This window comes from Amblyomma americanum, chromosome 4 (assembly GCF_052857255.1).
Source record: "Amblyomma americanum isolate KBUSLIRL-KWMA chromosome 4, ASM5285725v1, whole genome shotgun sequence".
Lineage (NCBI taxonomy): Eukaryota > Metazoa > Arthropoda > Arachnida > Ixodida > Ixodidae > Amblyomma > Amblyomma americanum.
Genome location: NC_135500.1, coordinates 6438814 through 6466493, shown reverse-complemented (window position 1 = coordinate 6466493; position 27680 = coordinate 6438814). Strand labels below are relative to the sequence as shown.

The window sequence follows — 27680 nt, the reverse complement described above, 5'->3', positions numbered from 1 at the left end:
ACGAGGATGACATCACATCGTGGTCCGCCTTCAAGCGGAATTTCGCCGACGGCTTCGGCCGGCCTGCGGAGTGCAAGCTGCGCCCTGAGCAACGCCTGCGTGCTCGGGAGCAGCTGCCTGGTGAAAATTTTACCAGTTATACTGAGGATGTGGCGGACCTGTGCAAGCGTGTGGATGCATCGATGTCGGAGCGCGCCCAGATCGACCACAACCTGAAGGGCTTTGACGACGACGCGTTCCAGATTCTTCTGGCCAAAAATCCGGCAACTGCTCTTCCTACTCTACCTGAAGTTCCTTCCGTCCCTCCTTTGACGTAGACCAGCGCCGCGGCACATTATAGCCTCTCCACTCATGCGGCGGCGCCCTTGACGTACGCCGCCATGGCTGTGCAGCCTCATATTTTAAACAAGAACGTAGCATATGGACGAGACGAAGAAGGGCGAAGACAGGACGGTTGCTACACTTAGCCTCAGCCTGTGGCGTTTCTACCCAGTCAGCCTGTCTTGCGCCCGGTACCGGTCCCACCAGCGGCTCCGCTTCATACTCCCTCTCTGCCACATTATAACCCTTGGCGCACACCGGACAATCGTCTTTTAGGGTTTTCGTGTCGTTTCCCCGCACATGTGACCGGCCTCTGTCGTCGCCGTACGGTCGCCCCTCCAGCGGTTACGCCTGCTCACCGCCGTTGCTCCGTTCTGCGCCACCCCCGGACGCCTACGCCACCGACCAGTGTCCGCACACGACCCGTCGATCCCCGTCCCCACGTCGCCGTTCATTGTCGCCTATGTGCCGTCGCCCTACATCCGCTGACGAGTGAAACTAAGTTCAGCAATTCCAGGGGCAAGAACTGCGTGCTCTTCGAACAGTTCGAGGCCTCACCTTTCTCCCACGATCAATCCAGTGAATCCTGTGCACTGTCTGTCTGTGTACGGGCTTGTCGATACGGGTGCTGCTGTGTCAGTGATTGATCAGAGGCTGCCGTCGCTTAGGGAAATTGACCACGTCATTTTCTGTTTTGTCGCTTCGCACTGCTACCGAAGAGATGATCGCACCTTTGGCCGCATGCAGAGCGCGGGTTGTCATTGCTGACGTTTTGTACAGTGCGGATTTCTTGGTCCTGCCGTCTTGTTCCCACGACGTGATTCTCGGATGAGACTTCCTGCGAAAAAATAACGCCGTGATAGATTGCGCCCACGCTGAGGTTATTTTCTCTATTGTTTGACCACCTGGCTGACGACCTCCACTTCATGTGTCCGCAGAAGCTCACCGTCGTTGAAGACGTCGACGTCGCTCCGGAGGCTATAGCGCTTGTATTTTTCTCGCGTCCTGCCACGCCAGTCGTCACCGTTTTATTTACGCCGTCTTCTTCCTTGTCCACTGCAAAAAACCTGCCGCTGCCGCCTGCTGTTATCGATGTCCACGGAGGTATCACGAAGATGCTTATCTAAATTCCGTCTGCCTGCCCGCTTACCCTGCTACGTGGCGAGTCTGCTGGTTCATTTCAATCCGCCTACCTTCTTTCTGACCTGGATGCCTTTGTGACCTCCCGAAGTTCCTCCATCAACGCTCTTCATTCGGATTCGGCACCTGCGCCCGGTGTGCGGAATGAAGAGCGTCCTCGATGGCGGCTTGGAAGGCGGCGTCGGGCACCTGATCCGTTGCCCGACGCCGCCTTCCAAGCCGCCATCGACGACGCTCCTCCTTCCGCACACCGGACGCAGCTCTCAGCCTTTCTACACACGTTTCGCTCCGCTTTCGACGTCGCCCACACTCCTCTCGGCCGAACTTCCACCGTCGCTTATCGCATTGAGACCGGTTTTCACCCGACTTTTCGACAGCGGCCATATCTTGTGTAGGCGGCAGAGCCCCGCGTGATTGAGGACATGCAGTTGAGGACATGCTGCACCGTGGTGCCATCCGTCCGTCTCACAGGCCTTGGTCTTCGCCGGTAGTACTTGTAAAGAAGATGGTTCAATCCGATTTTGTGTCGGTTACCACCGTCCCAATAAAATTACTCACAGGGATAATTACCCTCTTCCCCGCATCGACGACGCTCTTGATTGCCTCCAAGGCACTGAGTACTTTTTTTCCTTGACCTACTTTCCGGCTACTGGAAAGTACCGATGGCTGCACCTGACAGAGAAAAGACAGCATTTGTTACACCCGACGGCCTCTACGAGTTCAATGTGATGCCGTTCGGTGTGTGCAACGCGCCTGCCACGTTCGAAAGCATGATGGATAACATCTTGCGGAAGTTCAAATGGCAGACCTGCCTCTGCTACTTGGACGACGTTGTTGTCTTTTCCTCCGATTTCAGCACGCACGTCGCAAGCTTACGACAGGTTTTACTTGCCTGACTGACGTCGGCTTGAAGCTGAGTCTCAAGAAGTGCCACCTCAGAGCTAGGAAGTGGACGATTTTGGGGCACATAGTCTGCAAGGAAGGCGTTCTTCCTGACCCGGCCAAGCTCCATGCTGTGGCGAATTTCCTAATCCGGTTTCGCTCAAGCACCTTCGAAGCTTCATAGGTTTGTGTTCCTATTTCGGGCGCTTCGCACGCAATTTCGCGTCGATCATTGCGCCACTGAGGAAGCTACTTGGTGGAAACAATGGCATGTCTGGCTGGTCGGCCGAGTGCGACGAAGCGTTCACTACTCTGCACCATCTTTTGACTTCACCGCCAATATTCAGACACTATTTCCCAACAGCACTTAAAGAGGTTCATACGAATATGAGTGGCGTTGGCCTCGGAGCTGTCTTGGCTCAACGGAAAGATGGGTTTGAAGAATACGTAGATGCGTTTGCGAGTCGCGGGATCACCAAAGCTGGATCCAACTATTCCGTTACGGAGGAGGAATGGTTAGCTATTGTTTGTAAGCTAACGAAATTCAGGCCTTATCTGTACGGCCGCCGGTTTGACGTCGTCACTGACCACCATGCGCTCTGTTGGTTATTGCCTATGAAAGATCTATCCGGTCGCCTCGCTCGATAGGCTCTTCGCCTTCGAAAGTTTGGCATCCGCGTCATCTCCCGTTCCGGCCGTAAGCACATGGACGCCGATGCTTTGTCTCGGTCTCCCATTCCTAGCGACGCTGCCTGCTCCTCGGGGGCCGATCCCGTACGCTGGTCTCTTACCATCGCTGGTATGCCTGCGGAGCAGCAGAAAGACCCGTGGCTTGCGTGCCTCCTAGACGCCGTGTCTTCATCATCAAACGTTGCGCCTTCTAGAATTTTACTTTGTCAAGCTCCGCACTTTGCCCTCCCGAACGGCCTTCTATACCACCGCAACTACATGCCTGATGGTCGGCGGTGGCATCTCGCGATTCCCCGCCATTTACGATCGCAAATTTGCGCCTCTTATCGCTGGTGGGCTGAAAACATTTAAAATAACTTCTCAGCGTTATTATTGGCGCGGCATGTACGCCTATGTTCGAAAATACGCCCGATCTTGCATCGCCTGTCAGCGGCGGAAGACATCCGCTCCCCGTGTGACCAACCGCTTGCAACCACTTCCTTGCCCGGCATGTCCTTTCGATTGCGTTGGCGTTGACCTCCACGGCCTGCTTCCCTGTATGGTCTCCGGGAACCGCTGGATTATCGTCGGCGTTGACCACCTCACCCGGCATGCCGAGACAGCCGCCCTTCCTGGTGCTACTGCCCGCGAAGTTGCTATGTTCCTGCTGCGTCACTTTGTTCTTCACCACGGCGCGCCGCGCGAGCTGCTGAGTAACAGAGGTCGCGTCTTTCTTTCCCACGTCGTTGAAGCTCTGCTTAGTCGGACCACCACTACCTACCATCCTCAAACTAACGGGCTGACCGAGCGCTTCAATCGTACTCTCGGCGACATGCTCACGATGTACGTCGCAGCAGGTCAGACCAACTGGGACGGTGTCCTTCCTTTCGTGACGTACGCGTACTACAACGCCACCATGCAGTCAACCAGCGGCTTTACCCTTTCTTTCTGCTGTATGGGCGTGAGCCATCGTCCACGGTGGACACCAACTTACCACATATTCCTGACGCCTCCGAGTGGACGTCCCTCTCCGAAGTTGCAAAGCATGCAGAGGAATACCGCCAGTTGGCGCGCTCTATTACCTAGGAATCCCAAGGCCGCCAAAAGCATCGGCGCGATAACGATAACAAGCAACACGTTTTTTCCGGTTGGATCCCTAGTTTGACTCGGGGTTCCAAGCACACCACTTGGATTGTCGTCAAAATTCCGCACAGAATACCACGGCCCTTATCGTGTCGTCCAGCAAACGTCGCCTGTAAATTACATCGTGGAGCCGCTCAACCCTTCGTCGGACTTGCGCCATCGCGGCCGAGAAACCGTCCACGTCAGTAGCCTGAAGACACACTACGGACCGTTCCTCTTACCTTCGCCATAGGTCGTCAGGGTGGCTCCTCTTCGTTCCCGGGGCGATTGTAGCGAACCATGACGGCCGCGCCGAGTGCAGCCTACGCAGATCACTGACGAAGTGCCGATGAAAGACGAAGCGCCGCCGCGCTGCTCGAGGTCGCTTCGGTTGAACTGGTCGTCTTCTGCGCTGCCCGCCGTTCTTCTCGCCGTTTTGTCTCGCTCGCCGTGAACTCCATCCCATGTTTTATCTGTGCACAAGCACCCTTCACATTAAACTTTAGGTTGCGAAAAAGCGCTCGTGTTGTGTCTTTATCTCACCTTGGTCCTCGTTTTTGGCGCTAACTACGTCATGAAGTCTATCGTTGAGGAAGACCGCAATCCAGCTAATAACAGCGGGGTGAATATCCCAACTGAGTTATTCTGCGCATAAGCATGTGATGAGGAACACGATCAAATCCTTTGAAAAAATGGCGTTAATTTGACCGCAAGCATCGATGGATGAATGCAAATCATGAACGAATTCGGCAAGTTGTTTGTCCCAAGGAAAGCTCTTGCGAAAACCGGGCTGGTATTTTAAAATAAGATTGTTTATTTTTATTTATTTACAGAATACTGCAGGCCCTTCTGGGCCCTAGCAGGAGGGGCAATACAGTGCAACATGAATATACAAAAAAAAAAACACTGAAAGAAAATTTGAAACACAAAGCAAAAGAAGTTTGATGGCGTCAATATTCTATTTTTTCAATGGAATCTATGTCACATAGTGCTGCTAAAGGTAAAGTATTCCATTCAGTTACGGTGCGAGGGAAGAAGGAGTATTTAAATAGCTTAGTTCTGGCGGTGAATGGAGTTAGTGAATCAGAGTGGCGATGTCTTGTTAGTCGTGGAGCGGAAAATGGCTTGACGTAGGGATCCGGGCACATTGGCAACTTGTTATGTTTGAGAAGGAAAAGAAATTTTAATCTGAGAATTTTACGTCGTACCTGCAATGTTTGAATTCGGTGTGCTCGCATTATGGCAGTAGGTGAATCGGTTGAACGGTATTTTGAAAAGATGAATCGAATGGCCTTGCGCTGGATCATTTCAAGCGCTTGAATGTTAGTTTTAGTAAATGGGTCCCAGACAATGCAAGCGTATTATAACTTGGGTCTGATTAATGATGAATAGGCTAAAAATTTCAAGTCTGCAGGAGCATGCTTCAATTTCTGCTTGAGGACACAAAGTTTACGAAAACCTGATGCACATACGTTACCTATATGCTTGCTCCAGCTTAGATTATTAGTTATCGTCACGCCAAGATATTTATACTCAGTTACCTCCGAAAGTGGAAATGATGGAAGAGCGTAAGGGTGTAAAAGGCTGTTTTTTTTTGGTTAATCTCATAAATACGGTTTCCTGAGCGTTAAGTTTCATGTCCCACTGGTTGCACCAATCCAGAATATTCTTTAGGTTTAAATTGAGTAATAGTTGGTCTTCACGACAAGTAATTACATTAAACAAAACACAGTCATCTGCAAATAGCCGGATTTGAACGGGATGAGTAACTACTTTTACAATGTCATTCACATATATTAAAAATAACAGGGGACCGAGGACACTTCCTTGGGGAACACCAGAAGAGACAGGCAGGCTGTTTGCATAATGGTCGTCAATACTAATAAACTGCTGTCGGTTAGATAAGTAAGCTGAAACCCAGTTAACTATAAAGTTAGGAAGACCAACTTGTTTAAGCTTGTCAATTAATTTAGAATGGGAGACGAGGTCAAATGCTTTACTAAACTCCATAAAAATAATATCAGCCTGGCCGGATTTATCAAGTACAGATGCAAAACTATGAACAACCGATGTTAGTTGAGTTACAGTAGAAAAGCCCTCCCTAAACCCGTGTTGAACGTTAGAAAGGATATTGTTATCGTCAAGAAAACCGATGATGTACTTGGCGACTATGTGTTCTAGTAATTTGCAACAGGTTGAAGTGAGAGAGATGGGACGATAATTTGATATCAGTGATGCGTCCCCTTTCTTTAAAACAGGAACAACACGTGCAGTTTTCCACTCTGAAGGAATCACAGCTGATGAAAGAGATGCGCAAAAAATAACAACCAGAAACTCGGAATGCTTTTCGGCATACCGGCGCAAGAAAGCGTTTGGAATTTTATCAGGGCCTGGCGATGCTTTAGTTTTCAGGTTTAGCAGCAATTCAACAATGCCAGGTCTTGATATCGTAATAGAAGGCATAGTGGAGGGCGTTTCAAAACAATGTTCACCACTTGCATTAGCAAAGACACTGTGGAAGTAGCGGTTAAATTGCGTAGCAATATCATTTTTATCTGTGAGAGGCTTGCCGTCGTGCATTATTCGGTCAATAGGTTTTTTCTTTTGACATAAGTGGTTCCAAAATTTTTCAGGTGAAGTTAGAATGAAATTAGGCAGTCTGTATTCAAAGTAATGACGTTTAGCGGACCTCACAGCTGCATTAAGAGATATTTGAAAAGACTGAATAACGAAACGACTGGCGCCTCCACGTTTCAAACGTTTCACTTTTCTTTTCAATTGCAGGACTTCACGTGTGATCCAAGGAGAAGCTTTGCGAGATTTTATTATTTTATTAGGGACGAAGTTCTCAAGGCAGTGAGTGCACAGTGTTTTAAATTTATTCCATAGCTCATCAGCATTACTGCCTCAGAAACTGCTGAGGCAAAAATCTAAATAATCCAACACGCTCTCATCTTTCGCACGTGAGAAGTCCTTTACATAGCACACTTTGGCCACAGGCTTATTGCAAACAATATGGACAGGGAAGGAGCAATATACCGAATCATGATCGGAAATTCCCTGCTCAATTGAAACATGGTAGTCACTAATAGATCGGCTTACAAAGATAAGGTCAAGTAGAGAAGAAGTACAACCATGTACACGTGTTGGCTGCCTCCCTACTTGCTGCAAGTCATGTCTCAACATAATATTAAATATGTGCAATTCATGAGCAGCATGATCGGGATTGAGAAAGGGCTTGTCCCACTTAATTGCTGGAAGGTTTAAATCACCAATTAATAAGATTCTGTCATGATGAAAATCATTCATGAAATCAGACATTTCACGTAGAAACTGCGGAGGGGAATTGGGAGCTCTGTAAACTGCAATTACTATAAAGGACCAGGTATTTAAAAATTTGACTATGAATGACGTGTATGAATGACGTGGTCGGGAAGTTTGCAGAAAATATTGGTTAGTGAGATAGGGCGATAATTAAAAGGGGTAGAGCTATTACCTGATTTCAAGAGGAGTATCACTTTAGCAACAAGCCAGTCATGAGGTATGAGATCAGATGGTAATGAGTGAGAGAACAGGGCGGTTATTATTGAACTAATGGAGTGCGATGTGCTTTTAAGTATCTTAATATTGAACCTATGTTGGTCAGAACTGGTACCAATCTTAAGGTTATTTAGTAGGCATAATATACCAGTTTGACTGACTAATATTTCGGACATTGATATGTTAGGAAGATAATTTAAGCCGGGCGCTACGAGACGCCCACGTTAGTGAATACGATAGAGGAGGCGTCGTTAAATAGCTGGGCAGGAACTGGAATCCTATCATTATCGGTAAGAATTATATCAGGATTGTTATTTGGATTTATCACTTTCCAGAATCGGCGAGGGTTATTTGCTAGCATTGATGATAAGTCCTTGTTGAAAAAGTGGCATCTGCTTGACTTGCGGGACGTTTGGCAAATCTTGTCGTATTCCTTTTACTTGGTCACCGGGCTCGATAGGTCCTTCTTAACAGCTTGCCTGTAAAGGCGCTTCTCTTTATTAGTTTAGTTTATGGGGGTTTAACGTCCCAAGGCGACTAAGGCTATGAGAGACGCCGTAGAGAAGGGCTCCGGGAATTTCGACCACCTGGGATTCTTTAACAAGCACTAACATCGCAGAGTACACGGGCCTCTAGAATTTCGCCTCCATCGAAATTCGGCCACCGCGGCCGGGATCGAGCGTCTTTCGGGCTAGCAGCCGAGCGCCATAACCACTCAGCCACCGCGGCTTCTTTTTATTATCCAGTCGACGAAGCTGTTTATTGAACCAAAGTTAAGGTCTAATCTCTTTGATTTAAACTACTGGAATAAAGGTATTGATAAGGTTAGTGAGGGTATCTTTGAAAAGTGTCCAGTTACCTTCGACAGAACGAAACAAATATTCATCCAGGAAGCCAAGAAAAAAAAAGCTACAGTTTGTTACTAATAGTTACATAGTCGCCTTTGGTGTGGAATGTTAGCAGTGCTAGTTGTGGATCACGTAGTCAGATGAACGAGCTGCCCTAATGAAAAATCGAGACAGGAGTGGAGAAAAGCATGAGCTTCAGTGTCACTTGGAGGGACAGCTAATGAGAGCCACTTAATGCTTGGGAAGTTAAAATCGTCGAATATGATCCTTTTACTGTTAGGAAAACGCGTGCACACCTCACTCAGAATTGGAAAAATTCTTCCGAGAATCCAGCTACTTGGACAGGGGGACGATAAAAAACACACCGCACTGTGCGCACAATGCGGCGCCCGCACCGCTCTGAGACTAAAACGCACTGAAGAAATGAATTAACAGTGATTGGTACAACCATAAATTCTTTTAAGAGAAATATGAGTAAGAGTAATATGAATAAGAGTTTTAAGAGTAATTTATATACTTAGAAATTTGTTGCCAGACTCCAGAATATTTGTTTGTCCAGCGTCTAGACGCGTGGCTACCTCAGCCAGATAGTCAAGCTTGTCTTCCTGAGTCTTGGCCTTATGTCCGAGGTAAGCTTCATTATCGCCGCCAAGTAGCAAGAGACGCCGAAGGTACGCCAGTACAGCACGGAAGTGCATTAAAAATGCGGGGGCCACGACACCGCTACAAGACAAACGTCGTCGTCTCGATAACAGTGAGCACCATTGTGAATAACCTGGTAGTTCATGATGGTTTAGCGTTGTGCCACGAAGACGCTGCCGTGACCCGAAGGGGCGCCGAACTGCGCACGCTTAAATGGAGGCGGGAAAGGGCGAGCCGATGCTGTTCCCAGTTACCAGCCGAAAGAGAGCGGTTTGACCAAACTTGGCGGGAGCGGTTGCTGTCGGTTTGATGGGAGGCTGCAGTTCGCTGATAGCTGATTCATTAAGGCAGCCGGTTCTTTGGGAGGCGGAACGGCGGACCAGAGAGGGTCAGCAGGCGACAGGCTATCCAGGACAGCGATCAGCAAAACCTGGAAGTGCATGATGGTTGAGCGTTGTACCACGAAGACGGTTCATAGATGGTTGCCCGCTCAAAAATGCTTTTGTTCAGAATTGCCGGGTATGTCACGACCGCATCATAACTGCGCGCGTTCCAAAGCTGCAATAACAGGTCTTATATCAATTATTTGAAATGTGCTAAGCACTGTTGCACGATGTTTGGCTCAGCAATGTCAAAGTTATCCCGTTTCTGAGAGTCCTGTGGAACCAATGACCTGTTGAGGCAGAAACCACATTTAATTGGAACCCTATCCCTTATTTGTTTGGATTGAAAGAAATGGTTGTTGTTGCTGGAATTTGTAGGTTCTCCGCTTTGCACTCGCGCCAAGTTCGGTTCCTGCACGGCGTGCATGCCTGAAACCACGGAGCATTGCCTTTTTCTTTTCTTCTGCGGTGTACCATTTTAAAAAAGTGCTAACTTAGCATTTTGGGCTGCGGAAAGGCATCTGTGCAATCTCGGACGTCCCCCAAAACTTTGCCTTTGGGCCTAATCTTTTTATTACACTTATTATAACCTTACCTCCAGCGCTTCGTCACATGACTTCTTTGACGGCTATATGGGGTCTGCCATCTTGCAATCAATACCAGTGTTTCAATAATTAGAACAAAATTTTGCACGCACTTGAATGGCCTATTTGCTAAGGTTCCTAGAAAGCACAGTATTTTCTTTTATTGTCGGCATAACTACATTTTGCCTGCTTATAATAAGGCCTTACCAGGAAAGGTATATTAGCGGCATTTCGGTTCAAGTGCTCAGCTATTAATATAGCAAAACCTGGTGCTGGGCTAGTTGGTTAAGCATTTCGTTTGAAACAGGTCAGCGCTAAAAAAGACAAACACGGCGAGAGAACGATGACACAAGGGATGAGCGCTACTAACAACTGGTTTTATTTTTCGCTTCAGGGAAAGTATTTAAAGCCTTGTCACATCATATCATGCACAGAGCCAGGGGCGTCAACATTTTTTCATATCAAAAAAGTTAAGATATATATCTGAACACAGCAAGCCACAAAGAGCCAGTAATCGACAGCGTGAATAACAGAAAAGGAAAAAGGAAGAAACAAACAGGACTAATAAAAAAATAATCAGTTATTTTTTAAACGCGTCTCAAGAAAAGCCCGCTCCGCTTCTAACCGTCCCGCTTTCTGCGTTCAAGGCTCATCTAGAATTCAACCTCATATGCAAAGCCAGGAACCTAACCCCGCGGTCCCTCCGCTTGCTACGACCGGTCGATACGCCCTTCGGTCATAGCGTGGTGTCAAGAGCAGAACGACAGTTGCTTCAAGCCAGAATCCTGGAGTGCAAGGACTCAATAAGGCACCTTCAGAACCAAGCCTTTTTTGCCCGTCGCCGCCTTGAACACCAGTGTCCGAACGAGTTCGTCAGCATCCAGTTGCACGCGAACTTCGTAGCTAGTCTACAGTCTGGTCAGCGTGGGCGCACACACAAAGAGAAGCTAATCAGACTGCTACCTGGCCGTAAAGGGAGTCCGGCCAACAGACCTACCCCCACCGTCCACAATCTGTCTTCGTATAGGCCTACTCGAACAGAGCTCGCCGTTCTGGAGCTTGGTTTGAACTTCAATACGAGAGCGGCTCCGGACGCAAGAAAAATCATCTGTGCCGTGGAACAGGCTGTGGGACGTGTGGAAAACAATCGCCGAGAAGAAGCTCGTACCCGTGCGATCAGCATACTCGCCAAGCTGCCACATCGGCACCCCACCCCACTCCTTGCTCAGGAGCGGGATGCAGTCAGGAGCCTGCGGAGCAATACGGATATCGTAATCCTTCCTGCTGACAAGGGCAACGCCACCGTCATCCTAAACCACAGCGACTACGTTGAGAAAATGACGAAGCTTACGGAGGATGATGGCACGTACATGTGACTCAAGCGGGACCCTACACTCAAGGTAGAGCGAGAGTTGCAAAGGCTTTTGACAGACGTCTTCCAGTTTGTTCCACCACAGCACAGGTCGTTATACTTCACGCTCCTCTGCCACAATGGATCTGCCCCTGCTTTATATGGCCTCCCGAAGATCCACAAGCCAGGCGTTCCAATGCGACCAATAGTGGATTTTACCCGCTCTTCCTTGTACCGACTTTCAGGCTACTTGCACAAAGTTTTTTCGCCACTCGTTGGCAAGAGACCGACTTTCGTACGCAACTCCTTTGATTTTACTGAAAAAATACGCGAAATCACGATTGACAGCGACGAGATAATGGTGTGATTTGACGTCAGATCACTGTTTACCAGCGTCCCCGTGGATCTGGCGGTGGAGGTATGCCGTTCAGCGCTTCGAGACGACGACGGACTGAGTGCTAGGACACCCATCGATCCATCGGACCTGTTGAAGCTTCTGCAGTTTTGCTTGAAGAACACGTACTTCATCTTTCGGGGCACTGTCTACAAGCAGGTTCATGGCACTGCCATGGGAGCATCTATCTCGGTCACAACCGCAAACCTCACAATGGAAGCACTGGAAAGCCGCGCTTTGGCTTCGTTCGAGCCGCGCCCGAAGGTCTTCCTGCGGTACATTGATGATTGCTTTTGCATAATCAAAAAGAATGCCTTGGCTGCTTTCACGAACCATTTGAACAGCATGGAAGATTCCATTCAGTTTACCGTCGAGGAGGAGATTTCTGGCCGTCTTCCTTTTCTGGACGTCATGGTGGAGCGATGTGATGACCGCCTATCATTCAAGGTGTACAGAAAGGACACGCACACAGGCCAATACCTTCACTTTAATTCAGTCCATCCTACGTGCCATAAGCGCTCCGTCGTTTCTACCCTCGCCCATCGTGCGGAAAGAATATGCTCGAAACCCGAAGAAAAAGCCTCTGACATACGCCAAGTGTGACGCGAGCTCAACAAGTGTGGCTACCCACAGCACTTCGTGAACGCTGTAATACAGCAGACAACGAGACCAGCTCAGCCCGTTCGCCTACCTTGCCGTGCCCGAGCTGCAATACCCTATGTGCCAGGCGTGAGCGAGTCATTGGCCCGCATTTTTCGCACCTACGATGTGCATATAGCTCACGTGCCTGCGTGCAAGCTTCGTCACGAGTTGGTGTCCGTAAAGGACAAGCTAAAAAAGGAAAAGTTTCCCGGAGTAATTTATAAAATCCCCTGCTCAGACTGCGATCACTCCTACATAGGTGAAAGCGGAAACTTTGAAAGACGGCTGAATGAGCACAAGAATGATGTCAAGAAAAAGAAGGCTTGTTCCAACGCACTGGCTGAACACGTTGAAAACACGAAGCATGATATCGCTTGGGAAGAAGCGGCAATTATCGGCCGTGAGAAAAACTGGATGTCACGCCAATATCTGGAGTATCTGTTTATCCAGACAACAGATCAGACGCTCAACCGTAACATCGGCAATCTACCGCCCTCGTACGCTAGATGTCTGCGACGATTAGCACAACGTACTTAAGCTTTGTGTGCGAAATTTTTCCATCAGTGAACAAGACTTCCGTGTGGAAGTCGAAACGTCCTTCCATCTTGACAACACCTTTTGGTCGGCGCTTCATTATTTTCGCCAATGTATTCACCCGACCAGACGAGATTTCGTCGAACCTTAGATTTCAGAGAACAACGTTATTGAGGCATCGCTCACACACTGATCTCGTTTCTTGTTTATGTGGAAAGCTTCCAGCAAGACTCTGGATGTTCTGCTTGCGCTTCTGCCTAGAACCTTAGCCTTGTTAAATCGTGGCACACATTTGCACTCCAGAACATGCGAAACTAGGTTCGCCAGCTTGTCTTTTCCCTCAAGTTTTTTGCATGTTCCCTTAAACGATCGTTAAGGCAACACCCCGTCTGCCCGACATAGCACCTTCCGCAGGAAAGGGGGATCCTATACACCACTCCTAGAGCACATCCGACATAGGCTACTTCATGTTTAGTTTTGCATCCACGCTCACGTTCGCCGCAAATGCGCGGGCACAGCTTCGCCAGCTTATTTGGCGCCGAGAACACAAGTGGCACGTTGTGTCTGCTGGCCACTTTTTTGAGGTTATGCGACACCTTATGTACATAAGGTATCACCTCAGGCATTGTCCTCGCGCGTTCCGCGACAGCCATTTTTTGTCGGGCACCAGACTTCTTTAGGAAGGTTTCAGCAATGGCCACTATGATCGAGCAAGTGAAGCCTGCAGCCAAAAGGCGGTTGACCTGATTATTAAAGCTAGCATGCATTTGGTGTGGACACGACCTGCGAAGCGCAGATTCCAGACAAAGCGAAGCAATAGCTCTTTTCACAGTCTTAGAATGATTTGAGTCGTAGGGCAATAGCTCTTTGTTAGCACGCGGGAAATAGGCCCAGCAGGTATGTCCTTTGCACAACCTCAGCCTCAGATTCAAGAAACGTAATTCGTTGTTGTCAGGAATTTCATGGGTAAAATTCAGGCCTTTACCACGCTTCTCAAATGTTCTTAGGACCTGTTGGATGGAGTCTGCGAATGTGGAGTCATTAGTGGCTTTTAAAAGAATTGAAAAATCGTCTACATATCTGAAGACCTTTAAAACAGGGCCACCAATAAAATCTTGATCCAAAAGGCGATCAATGCATGCTAAAAAAATGTATCACAAAATTGGCGCCACACATGAACCTATACAAACACCATTACGCTGAAGAAAAGGTTGCTTGTTAAAAGAGATAAAAGTGACGCTGAGATAAAATTCTAAAAGCTTTAAAAAATTGTCAAGGGACATACCAGCTGAAGACTGAAAGGAAATTTCGCCAGTAACTTCAACAGATTCTTTCACAGCAACTAAAAGTTCGGCTTGAGGACCTGAATAAAACAAATCCTCGACATCAACAGAAAATGCGTAACCGACCTGGCTATTGTCCTCAATGTAATCTGACACATTTTGTGACTTCTTTGTCTCGAAGGCATCATCCGCCTTGATCACCGAGAGCTTCTTTAAAAGGAACCGGCTAGCACATTGCTGCCATGAGCCATTTTCGCTGATGATCGTTCTGAAGGGTATTTCTGGCTTGTGAGTCTTAGCCGTGAAGAAGACGTTCAAGCAGTTGCCTCTGCATTTACTAATATCATTAGCTAAAGAAAACAGATTGAGGTCCTTGCAAAAATCCATGAACTTAGTTTTAACGCGTACATCGCTTTTCCTCACAGGTGCAAAGTTCTTTTCCACAGCTTGCAGTGCTTTTTCTTTGTAGGCTTGTTGTTTCATGACGACGAATCCCCCATCTTTGTCAGCTTGTAGCAAGTCGATTTGTTTATCTTTGAAATATTTAACAATTTCATCTAAAACACGGCACAAACGACGGTTAGCACACCCTGAGGCACACCTCGCGAGGCAGTCAGCACCCTCAAGCAGACACCTCTCGCTGTCTTCACGGTTCACTTTTTGGGCAATGTTCCTATTAGTGGCGAGCAGGTCGTGCGGCGGCACATGAGCCTCAAGGGCATATTTTGGCCCTTTTCTAAGAACTTCTTCAAAAGTCTGAGAGATGAAGACTTCCCCAACCGTTAGAACTGGTTTCCTGGAAATGCTCTGGTGCTTTTCACTATTTCTGAGAATACTTTCACCATTTGCTTGCGAAAAAACTGGGTTCCAGAAGAGATCGTCGCGCTCTTCGGAGCAGTTAAGCCTTGCTGGGGCCACGTTAAAAGGCTGTGCAAGATTCTGAGAGCTGAGGTCTGGCGTCAAGTCAGACTTTTCCAGGACTGCCTGCGTGTGACATGCTGTAGCCAATACCCGGAGTGGCTTGCTACACGGATGTACCGCTCCCTCAAGCCTCAAGCCGGCCAAATGATCGAGGTGAACTGGTCCGTTATTCTTAAACACCTTCTCAGAAATGGTGAAAAGCGCCAGAGCATTTCCAGGAAACCAGTGCTAACGGTTGGGGAAGTCTCTATCCCTCAGAATTTTGAAGAAGTTCTTAGAAAAGGGCCAAAATATGCCCTTGAGGCTCATGTGCCGCCGCACGACCTGCTCGCCACTAATAGGAACATTCCCCAAAAAGTGAACCGTGAGGACAGCGAGAGGTGTCTGCTTGAGGGTGTTGACTGCCTCGCGAGGTGTGCCTTAGGGTGTGCTAACCGTCGTTTGTGCCGTGTTTTAGATGAAATTGTTAAATATTTCAAAGATAAACAAATCGTCTTGCTACAAGCTGACAAAGATGGGGGATTCGTCGTCATGAAACAACAAGCCTACAAAGAAAAAGCACTGCAAGCTGTGGAAAAGAACTTTGCACCTGTGAGGAAAAGCGATGTACGCGTTAAAACTAAGTTCATGGATTTTTGCAAGGACCTTAATCTGTTTTCTTTAGCTAATGATATTAGTAAATGCAGAGGCAACTGCTTGAACGTCTTCTTCACGGCTAAGACTCACAAGCCAGAAATACCCTTCAGAACGATCATCAGCGAAAATGGCTCATGGCAGCAATGTGCTAGCCGGTTCCTTTTAAAGAAGCTCTCGGTAATCAAGGTGGATGATCCCTTCGAGACAAAGAAGTCCCAAAATGTGTCAGATTACATTGAGTACAATAGCCAGGTCGGTTGCGCATTTTCTGTTGATGTCGAGGATTTGTTTTATTCAGGTCCTCAAGCCGAACTTTTAGTTGCTGTGAAAGAAGCTGTTGAAGTTACTGGCGAAATTTCCTTTCAGTCTTCAGCTGGTATGTCCCTTGACAATTTTTTAAAGCTTTTAGAATTTTATCTCACCGTCACTTTTATCTCTTTTAACAAGCAACCTTTTCTTCAGCGTAATGGTGTTTGTATAGGTTCATGTGTGGCGCCAATTTTGTGATACATTTTTTTAGCATGCATTGATCGCCTTTTGGATCAAGATTTTATTGGTGGCCCTGTTTTAAAGGTCTTCAGATATGTAGACGATTTTTTAATTCTTTTAAAAGCCACTAATGGCTCCACATTCGCAGACTCCATCCAACAGGACCTAAGAACATTTGAGAAGCATGGTAAAGGCCTGAATTTTACCCATGAAATTCCTGACAACAACCAATTACGTTTCTTGGATCTGAGGCTGAGGTTGTGCAAAGGACATACCTGCTGGGCCTATTTCCCGCGTGCTAACAAAGAGCTATTGCCCTACGACTCAAATCATTCTAAGACTGTGAAAAGAGCTATTGCTTCGCTTTGTCTGGAATCTGCGCTTCTCAGGTCGTGTCCACACCAAATGCATGCTAGCTTTAATAATCAGGTCAACCGCCTTTTGGCTGCAGGTTTCCCTTGCTCGATCATAGTGGCCATTGCTGAAACCTTCCTAAAGAAGTCTGGTGCCCGACAAAAAATGGCTGTCGCGGAACGCGCGAGGACAATGCCTGAGGTGATTCCTTATGTACATAAGGTGTCGCATAACCTCAAAAAAGTGGCCAGCAGGCACAACGTGCCACTTGTGTTCTCGGCGCCACATAAGCTGGCTAAGCTGTGCCCGCGCATTTGCGGCGAACGTGAGCGTGGATGCGAAACTAAACATGAAGTAGCCTATGTCGGATGTGCTCTAGGAGTGGTGTATATGATCCCCCTTTCCTGCGGAAGGTGCTATGTCGGGCAGACGGGGCGTTGCCTCAACGATCGTTTAAGAGAACATGCAAAAAACTTGAGGGTAAAAGACAAGCTGGCGAACCTAGTTTCGCATGTTCTGGAGTGCAAATGTGTGCCACGATTTAACGAGGCTAAGGTTCTAGGCAGAAGCGCAAGCAGAACATCCAGAGTCTTGCTGGAAGCTTTCCACATAAACAAAAAACGAGATCAATGTGTGAGCGATGCCTCAATAACGTTGTTCTCTGCGGAGCGGGCTTTTCTTGAGACGCGTTTAAAAAATAACTGATTATTTTTTTATTAGTCCTGTTTGTTTCTTCCTTTTTCCTTTTCTGTTATTCACGCTGTCGATTACTGGCTCTTTGTGGCTTGCTGTGTTAAGATATATATCTTAACTTTTTTGATATGAAAAAATGTTGACGCCCCTGGCTCTGTGCATGATATGATGTGACAAGGCTTTAAATACTTTCCCTGAAGCGAAAAATAAAACCAGTTGTTAGTAGCGCTCATCCCTTGTGTCGTCGTTCTCTCGCCGTGTTTGTCTTTTTTAGCGCGGACCTGTTTCAAACGAAAAGCTATTAATATGGCTCACAGTGTAGCAGTGTAGCCTGGTCTCACCGAATTGACCTTATACACCCACCCACAACCTAGAACATTTACACCCTAAAATGCCCTAAACCTTACCGTCATCTAAGTTACGTTCAAAACCACTGTGCGGCATCAGCTTGGGTATTTCAATGGCATATAAGACAAATATAATTAGCTAGAATCCTGGGATAAGTTCAGACCGGTGCCGCTTGTTTTATTCTGTCAGACTATAGTCGCAGCTCTAGTGTAACGCAATAAAGGAGAATCTTCAAATTTCATCTCGCGCCGAAACTACAAGTTTTTTACTCTTTACCGTCACATAACCAAACTAATCGGTTCTTTACTCTTGGTTCCTTCTGCACTTGCCGCCCGTGCACTTTTGTGCCTCAGTTAGCTCATGCCAGTGCATTTCGAGGTTCATTTTTGTTTTTTGCCACGAAAGGTTGGAGTGGTCTTCTACCTCACAAGGCTTGCTAACTTCTTGTCCTTTGAGCTGGCCACTGCAGAAATCCAAGCAGTAAATGGCTTCGTTGGTCCACTGAAATATGTAAATCCCCCAAAGCACAGAAGATGTGCTATAAAAAGTAATTACTCATCAGCATCCACTGTAATCCAGCTATACGGCTACATAGAAAAGCTGTAGATGTTCCACAGAAATCTTGTAGCTGGAAAATTCGCCCTTGTCTGGTGTTCGAACTCTGAACCACTGCCTCTCCGGGCCGTCGCGCTACCAAGCAAGCAAACCAGGACGGCTCTCATATGGTGGCGTGAGCTCGAAGTGGGGATGGGGTTGGTACAGTATTTTAGGTTTATGGCTTATGGGGGATTAACGTCCTAAAACGACTACGGCTATGAGGGACGCCGTAGTGAAGGGCTCCGGAAATTTCGAACACCTGGGGTTCTTTAACGTGCACTGACATCGCACAGTACACAGGCCTCTAGAATTTCGCCCCCAATAGAATTTCGGCCGCCGCGGTCGGGATCGAACCCGCGTCATCCGCATCACCAGCCGAGCACCACAACCACTGAGCAATCGCGGTGGCCAATGTTTTAGGGGAATCCCTCAAACTTGAAATGATATGTTGTAAGAGAGAAATTAGGCATTAGTATCCTCCCATGCGTTGCCATGCGGCTACAAAAAAGCTACAATCATTTTGAATTGTAGCCGTATGGCTGTGATTGAATGCTAATGAGTAACTAACTATGCGTCTATGTGCCCTGATATCGCACAGAGGCCCGTGTACGGTGCGATGTCAGTGCATGTTAAAGAACCTCAGGCGGTCGAAATTTCCAGAGCCCTTCACTACGGCGTCCCTCATAGCCTGAGTCACTCTGGAACGTTAAACTCCCCTAAATCAATCAACTAAGTCATATTTCTTCTACATTCTTTTCACTTTCTTCAACAGTGCTCGATCTCGCTTAGTCAGGCCTTCCAGCACGTGAACATTTGCTACTGCGGAAGTGAGCTCCCGCCTGTTTGTCCACTACTGGTCTCTAAGCTTCGCCTTGTGAAAAGCTGATGCTGCCAGATACATTACCGGCTTTTGACACAGTTGTTGAATTGCCGTGGTATGTTCTAACAACTGGGATAAGTCACTGCGACTCACGATAGCGTCAGTGGTGTCAAATGATTTTCGTCGCCGACACCGCCGCTGGGGGTCATCAAGCTGTGAAGTGAGCGACTCCAGCAACTGCTTGTTTCATCAGCATCGTCTGTCTGACTACGCTCACTGCAGGGAACAGGCCTCTCCCATGTCTTTGCATTTAACACGGTTCTTTGACAGCTGTGGCAGCCTAACCCCGCAAACTTCTTAATATCATCCGCCCACCTAACTTTCTGATGCCCCCTGATGCATTTCCCTCCTCTTGGAATACACTCCGTTACCCTTAAGGACCAGCGTTATCTTGCCTTCGCATTACATGCCCTCCCCAAGTCAATTTCTTCCTCTTGATTCAGACTAGCGTGTCATTATCATCCGTTTATTTTCTTACCCACACTCTTTCTGTCTCTTAAAACTACTGCTATCATTTTAACAGCATAGCTCGCTGCGCAGTCCTTAACTTAACCTGAACCACTTTGGTTAGTTCAAGAGTAAAAAGGACCGCGAGAGAAGCAGGACCTAGGAAGAGAACTGGACAGGATGAGGGGTAACTAGGAACTGGGGTTAGCGCTCTTTTTACCACTGATTATGTTTGATTACCTGGCACAGAACTTCGCCAAGCTGAACATTTTCGTTAGTTGCCACGTTTCCGCCTTCTCTTCGAATCCACTCGGTTACCCATAAGGGCGATTAGTTATCTTGCTTGGTATTAAAAGCCCTGCCCAAGCCCATTTCTTCCTCTTGTTTTCGACTTGGATGTCATTAGCATGCCTTTCTTCCCTCACCCATTCTTCCCGTTTCCGGTTTCTAAACTTTGCACTCGTTGTTTTTTTCCATACCTCGCTGTCTTGTCCTTAAGTTGAGCCCTTTTCGTTCGCCTCCACGTTTCGGTCCCATGGGAACTGGTAAGATAGCTGTTGTAAACTTTTCTTTTGGGGGGTATTAGTAAGCTGACATTAATTATCGGGGAGAACCTGCCAAATGCGCTTCACCCCATTCTTATTTTTCTAGTTTTTTTGTTCTCATAATCCGTACCAACGGTTTCTACTTGCCCTAAATAGACATTTCCTTACCACTTCAAGCACCTCGCTACCAATTGTGAACTTCGGTTCCCTTGCGAAATTTGAACAATAGCTTGGTGTTGTGCATGTCAATATTTAGAACCACCGTTCTGCTCTGGCTGCCTAACTAATTGATCAGGCTTTGTAGTCCATCTTCCCAGTTAGTGCGCAAGGCGATGTATCAGCTAATAGCAGATTACCTGGGTATTCTCCTATAACTCTTATCCCCAATTGTTCCCACTAGAGGTCTCGGAATACCTCCTGTAAATAGGCGGTAAATAGCACTGGTGAGATCGTGTATCCTTGCCTGATGCCCTTCCTTATTGGAAATTTGTTTCTGACTTTATGGAGGAATATGGTAGCCGAAAGTCGTTTTAGATATCTTCCAGCATTTTCACTTCAGACTCCTGCACCCTGATTCTGCAAAGCCTTCAAGACTGCTGAAGTTTCTAATGAGTCTAATGCTTTCTCGTAGTCAATGATGCCTGTATGTAGAAGTTGGTTATATTCTGCACATTTCTCTATCGCCTAATTGATAGTGTGAAGATGGTCTATCACCGAGTATACCATCTATCACAGAGTATCCTTTACGAAAAACTGGCTGATCATTTGGTTGAATGAAATCTAAGGTTGTCGTGACTCTATTAGCAATTGCCTTACTAACTGCCTAGTAGCCCTTCAGGGGCATCTGCAGTATGCGTATGATTATGAGTTGCGACACCACGGCTTCCCGTGCATCCGCAGGGACTTCCCTGCAGGGGATGATGGTGAGCAGTGCGTTACCACGGACCCGAGCACCGACGCTTAGCCGTTCGTGGCTCAGCCGTGTCCGGGGAAAATAGCATCCTTGTAGCTGAGCCGATGCCGGATTTTGAACCTTTCAGGCTCCTCGGCGGAGGCAACACACCATTCTGGTCCCAGCTTCCTGTTGACGGCACCTCCGGTCGGACCCGACGGGAGAAATCGGCAGTCATTACCCCCTTTTCTACTCCTACCCTTCATCTTTTACTTTCCCCTCTTCTTTCTCAAAACTCTCCAGTCTTTTCCTCCATTCTTGGTTTTTCATATTTTCCTAGAGGCTGAGGTTAACCTTGTGTGGAGTAGGTACGTGAGTTGCCCCATATTTGGTTACTGTCATGGTGCACCACTGGCGTGGGGAGGACTTGCATTGAATTGCTTACCACCTTTGAGGGGGAAAGAAGTAGTGATGGGTGGACTGTAGAAAAAAAATGTGTTTTTAGACAGCTCTTCGAGTCTACAATCCCTTATTTTTACACAGAGGCAGCGTCACATATTCATGCATGCATGAATAAGCACGTTTTATGTACATATACATGTAGCACTTAACATATAAATCACTCAATTCTTGCTCACTCGCATATTCCTTAAAGCGTTTATGAAATATAATAAAAAAAAACAGATATAAACACAGCAAGAGAAATTCACATTCACATAGTATACATCAACGGGGGTTCCCTGTATGAGGATTTAAAGAGATCAAAGCGGATCGAGCTACAATAATTTAAATGTGTTGGTATTGTATACTTAAGGCCCCGTTTCCCGTAGTTTGAGCGCGTCGTCGGTAGTAACCAGTCTTCAAAGTGTCTTGTGAGATAATTTGTAGTTTTGCTCTGCTTGGGGAGATTACGTCTATTGCTGATATTTCTATAGGTTTCCAATTTGTACACGTGACTAAAGCGATATTTGTAGAGATGGTTAGCTGGAGTTTCACCACAGATCTTAAAGGAAGTTATTGTCGATGCTGTGCAGGAGGAGTTATTTGTGTCTCTTAGATATGTTGTGTGCATCTGGTGAATATGTTCTAGATTAGTGGAAGTTGTGTTGCCCCATAGTAACTAGCAGTAATTTTAGTGTGAATGGAAAAGTTAATTATACAAGAAGAGTTTAACTCATGTGGAATGTATTTTATACGGCCTATTACATCAGTTATTTGACTTATTTTGGTTAGGACATGTTTAACGTGATTATCCCAAGAGAGGGTCGCAAAGACAATAACACCCAGATATTTGAAATTCTCAACTATTTCAATACTTCGTGAGTTGATTGCTAGATTGTCACGCGGTGGTGACAGCTATCCGGGGAGCAGAACTACCGCGAAAATGGCGTCTAAACAAAACTTTATTGGGGCTGACTTGCGCCCCCAACGGACTGAATCACTCGGCGGCGGCGTAGCAGCAAGCGTGCTCTGCGGTCGTCGAAGAGAATTCCCGCCGCTCTCGGCTGTGCTCAATTTGAAGCTGGCAGCGAACTTTCGAGATACGCCGTGCAAAGCTACTACAACATTCTGGAACAACCTAGAATCGGCTCCGCCTGGGTGAAAAGAATCGAAATAAATCTGGTCGCGTCTTGCATCGCCAACAAAAAGATAAAGCGGCGTGCCGGTAGCTTTGAAGAATAAACAAACAAACGCTACAAAGATTCGCGGCATTACTTCCCTCCCAAAGAAGCATCGACCCGATGCTTTAAAACAAATAAGGCGGCTAGAAACAAATAAAACGGATTGTGCAAACATAAACACTGAGTGTGGAAACACAGCGTTGTTTAGCGCACATAATAGTGCTTCACACGGACGACATGGACAACTTCTGGTCGTACGCGGCATCTCTGCGGTGGAGTCATTTCATCACGGATGACTTCATACTGCAGTTCACCTATCCCACGAAGAACCTTGTACGGACCGAAATAGCGGCGCAAAATCTTTTCACTCAATCCGCGCCGGCGAATAGGGGTCCGGACCAAGACTCTGTCTCCTGGCTGGTATTCCGCATTGCGTCCTCGTAAGCTGTAACGTCTGCCGTCGGTCCGCTGCTGGTTTTTGATCCCTAATCTGGCAAGTCTTCGGGCTTCTTCTGCGTGTTGAAGATAGGCGGCGACGTCGACGTTATCTTCTTCGGTAATGTAGGCCAGCATGGCGTCTAGTGTGGTCGTGTCCTCTCTGCCATGGACGAGCATAAATGGTTGTCTCCTGCACTGCGGTGTTGAAGGCGAAGACGATGCTTGTGTTGTGTTGTGTTGGGTTTAATGGCGCATAAGCATCTGAGGCTACCATGCGCCAAGCTCAAGGTGTATGAAAATTGGTTCCTGCTGAATTTTCAAACGTGAAAACCTATCAGAAGTGTAGAGGGCCTAAAACTTTAGTTTTTGCTTGTTAGTAAATTGAAAGTAAAGACAATTTAAAAATGGCTATTATTGAAAGCTTTAAAAAGAGTCGGGTAACCTCAGAAACCATCCTTGCCTCGGCAATGATCTCGAGGCTCCCAACCCATCAAAATAAAAAATAAAAACATGTGCCTTCTTCTCAGGTATGAGAAAGTGTCTAAAGTGTACCACCGTTTGTAGGAAGGCGCAGGGTCGGAATTCAGAGCTTTTCAAGGAGAACTGCCTCTCTTAAAAAGCTAAAAATATTTGGTTATCAATAAGTGCATCTTCATCTAAAATCAATGCTGGGTGAAGATAATTGTGTTCTTTGTAGAATGGAGTAAAATACTTTTTGCTCAGTGGCTCAAGTTCTTTGCTTGAGAATAAGATGTTTTGCATTGTAATTTTATCTCCGCATTTTTCGCAATTAGGCTTGCCTTCTTTTGTTCGTAAGAAGTTGCCGGTAAGGTGTGTATGTCCAATACAGAGACGGCATAAATTTACTTCCATAGAACGTTCCTGGTGACTACAGGTTTTCTATTCACCCAATACGGGGTTTACCAAATGCAGTTTATTTACTTCTCTGTTCCAGGTTTCTTGCCATTTAACTTTTGAGATTACTGTGTATTAATTTCATGCAGTCTCTATGGGGCACACTGGCGTTATCTAATGCACGACTGCGAGCCTGTGCAGCGCATTTGTCGGCTTTTTATTACCATATATTTCAACATGGCTCCGTATCCAACAGACATTTATTATATGTCCCTGCGTTCTGACTTTTTCTATGTTTTGTAGTATGTTTCCTGTGAAGGGTTCAACCTATTTCTGCAGCGTAATACCGTTATCACGCTAAGTGAAACAGTGCAGATTATGCTGTTTTGAATGTTATTCTTTATTATTCTGCATGCAGCTCCAGAGACTGCATAACATTCCGCTGTAAAATTAGATGCATAGTTTGTCAGCCTATTTTTTGCCGGTTTCCTTGTAAGACCACGCTTAGAACATATTCTGCTGTTTTTGAGCCATCATTGCCAAAATCCGTGTAGTTCGCGTATTTTTCTTGCAGTGCCCGGTATTCCTGCAATATGTGCTCGTGTGGTGCTTGCTTTTTTCGGAAGTGTCCTAATGTGAAGTCACACATAGTGCGAACGTTTTACCATGGGGCCAGTGGGTTATTTTTTGAGGCGACATCAGGAAGGGTGATATTCCTAAGATTTGCTAACTATCCTCAAAGCGGAGAAGCAGAGGTCTGATTGCCTGTGGTTTGTTGTTGAATAGTGTTCTAGAGGTGCAGTTTGTAAGAATGGGATAATAAATATGTTTCGGTTAGAGACTTTGTTTTCAATACGTGTGCGCATGTGAGCATTGTTCTTCTCTGCGCTAGGGATGATTCGTTTATTTCTACATAAAAACTGTTTATGGGAGATGTGCTGTACGAACCGCTTCAAAGACGTAGACCTAAGTTGTGATCTGGTACTAGTCGTTTCAGATATGACGGCCTGGCTGAGACTATGCACCCATAATCTAAACAGGAACACACTAGTGAGCGGTAGATCTGCAAAAAGGAAGTTCTGTCAAAACCCCGAGGTTCTTTTGAAAGTGCCTTGAGTACGTTAAGGGTTTGAGATGATTTCTTCTTTAGGTTGTTTAGGCGAGGTATGAATGTGTGCTTTTTTTATCAAATTTTATGGCTAAGAACTTGCTTTCCTGTTTTACTGGTAACACAACGTCATTCAGGTACAGGGTGGGGTCGTACTGTAGGCCTCGTTTGAGCGAGAACACAGCCATTGATATTTTTGGTGAAAATTTGAAACCATTTTTCTCTGCCCAGTTAGCTAATTTGTGTATAGTCGTCTGCATCTGTCACTCGCATGTTGATACGCTGTAGGATGTACATGCAATCTGTAGGTCATCTACATACACTGAATACATAGTCGACTTAGGGATTATTTTTGCCATAGAGTTCCTTTTTACAATGAAAAGTGTAGTACTCAGAACACACCCCTGAGGTACACCGTTCTCCTGGATGCATTTCGTTGAAAGGGTAGTCCCTAGACGTACTTGGAATGAACGGTCTTTAGGAAGTCGCTCAGACAGTTAAGCATCATGCCCCGGATGTCTAGATCTGGCAGGTCGCGGAGTATGCCGAACCTCCAAGGGGTGTCGTACACTTTCTCTATGTCAAAGAAGACCACAAGACAATGCTGTTTGTGTTTGAACGCCTCCCGCACTGTGTGTTCAAGACGGACAGTATGATCTATGGTGGAGCATGCTTTTTTGAAACCACACTGATGCATGTCGAGAAGGTGACGAGATTCAAGAACAAATGTTAGTCGGATGTTCAACACACTTCCAAACGATTTTGCTCGGTAGCAGGTAAGTGCAACGGTCTGTAACTACCAGGACTTGATGATGGTTTGCCAGGCTTCAAGAAAGGCAATATGATTGCTTTCTTCCATGCGTGAGGTATCTTCGCTGAAATCCAGATTTTATTTAAAAATTTTAGGAGTGCCTCCATGGTGGCCTCAGAGAGATGTGCAAGCATGGCGTAGTGTATATTATCTAGGCCTGCTGCTGTCTGTTTGCCTGCAGATAGTGCTCTATTTAGTTCTTGTGTTGTAATTTTCCTGTTATATACATTCATGCTTGCTGCTGTGGGAAGTTTTAGTTTTCCTGCTACGGTTTTGTATTTTTGAAAAGTGTCTGTGTATTTCGAAGAACTGGAAACAGCAGCGAAGTGCTCACGAAATATGTTTTCCTGTTCCTCTAGTGCTGTTTGTGTACCAGGAGGGGACGTAAGTGGAAAAGTGTAAGGAGAATAGTCACCGCTGAATTTCTGGACCTCATCTCACAGTTTCTTGGATTGTAGTGAACTATTTTGTTGCAGATACGTATTTCTTCCGGGACGTTTTTTCGGCATTTCTTCAAATACGGCGCGCACTGGCCCTGGTCTTTTTAAATATTAACAGGTTCTCCGCTTTGGGGTACCTTCGAAATATTCCCCATGCTTTGTTTTGTTCTTTTCTGCCAGTCTGCGCTCCTGTGTCCACCAAACCTTGTGATTTTTTCTTATTTTTCGTGATGTATGCGGAATCGCTTTCGTTGCAGGAGATATTATACAGGTGGTAAATTGTTCGTTTATTTCATGTATGCTAAGTCTATAATCGAATTCTTTATGTAATGCGGTATTTGAGACAAACACCGACCAGACAGCTAGCTGGAGTTTCCAGCGCTGAGGTCGCGTTTGAGTGATTTGGATTTAGGATGACAATTTTAAAACTGTAGGTAAATGGTCACTTCCTTTTGGATCATTTAAAACATCCTCAATAAAATTATTAAAACTGATGATAATACGAAAGCTAAATTAGGCAGCTCATTTTTGCGAAGAGCTGGGACAGCAATATGTGGCTTTTCCTGTGTTCATTAGGCTTATGTTGTTTGTGAGTATCAGGTCTTCAATTATTTGGCCTCTGGTGTCTGTGCGCTCACTACCCTACAAGCAGGAGTGCGCATTAAAAACCTTAACTACCACATATGGTTCATGCAATTGCTGGAAAAAGTTTTCCAAAGCGCAGACAGTAATTCTGAAGTGTGGTGGTATGTATACAGACAGTATTGTGCTCGTTTTGTGTGTAGCTACACTGACTGCTACAGCTTCAATGTTTGTTTCTAATGATATTTCTCGTCCAGGGAAGCCGCTTTGTGTTATGATTGTGACGCTACCTGACAGCCTGTTCGCCTGTTGTCTATCTCGTCGGAAAATTTGGAAATTTTTAAAAATATTTGTGTGTTTTCGCCCCAGGTTCGTCTCTGAAGACACAAAGCTATATGCGACAATGATTAAGTACGTCTGTAATGTTTTCGGTATTTCATCATCATCCCTTTACAGTTGCAATGAACCAGAAAAGCCATTTTTTAGTGTGGTGGGGAAGGTTAGTTTTCACGAGGAATTATTTTGGGCTTTCCTTGTTTCTTTTTCTTCAAAAGAGTTTTCGCCGCCCCTCCAGCACAGCTGTGCTGAGGGTGGTATAAATCTCCTCACTGGAGGCGCTGGAAATCACCGTGAAGGCACAGGCGTACGAGTGGTAGGCCTCTCTTTAATGGAAGAGACCTTGTGGGC

At 46.4% G+C, this 27680-nt stretch overlaps 1 protein-coding gene across 1 annotated transcript in view; it reads left to right on the top strand.

Annotated features, from left to right (window-relative positions):
* LOC144127731 (acetylcholinesterase-1-like) overlaps positions 1 to 27680 on the top strand; it is a 497666-nt gene that overhangs the window by 376568 nt on the left and 93418 nt on the right. The window contains exon 7 of the mRNA XM_077660632.1: positions 6919 to 6990. Coding sequence (XP_077516758.1) covers positions 6919 to 6990 — 72 coding nt within the window. The remainder of the gene's footprint in view (positions 1 to 6918; positions 6991 to 27680) is intronic.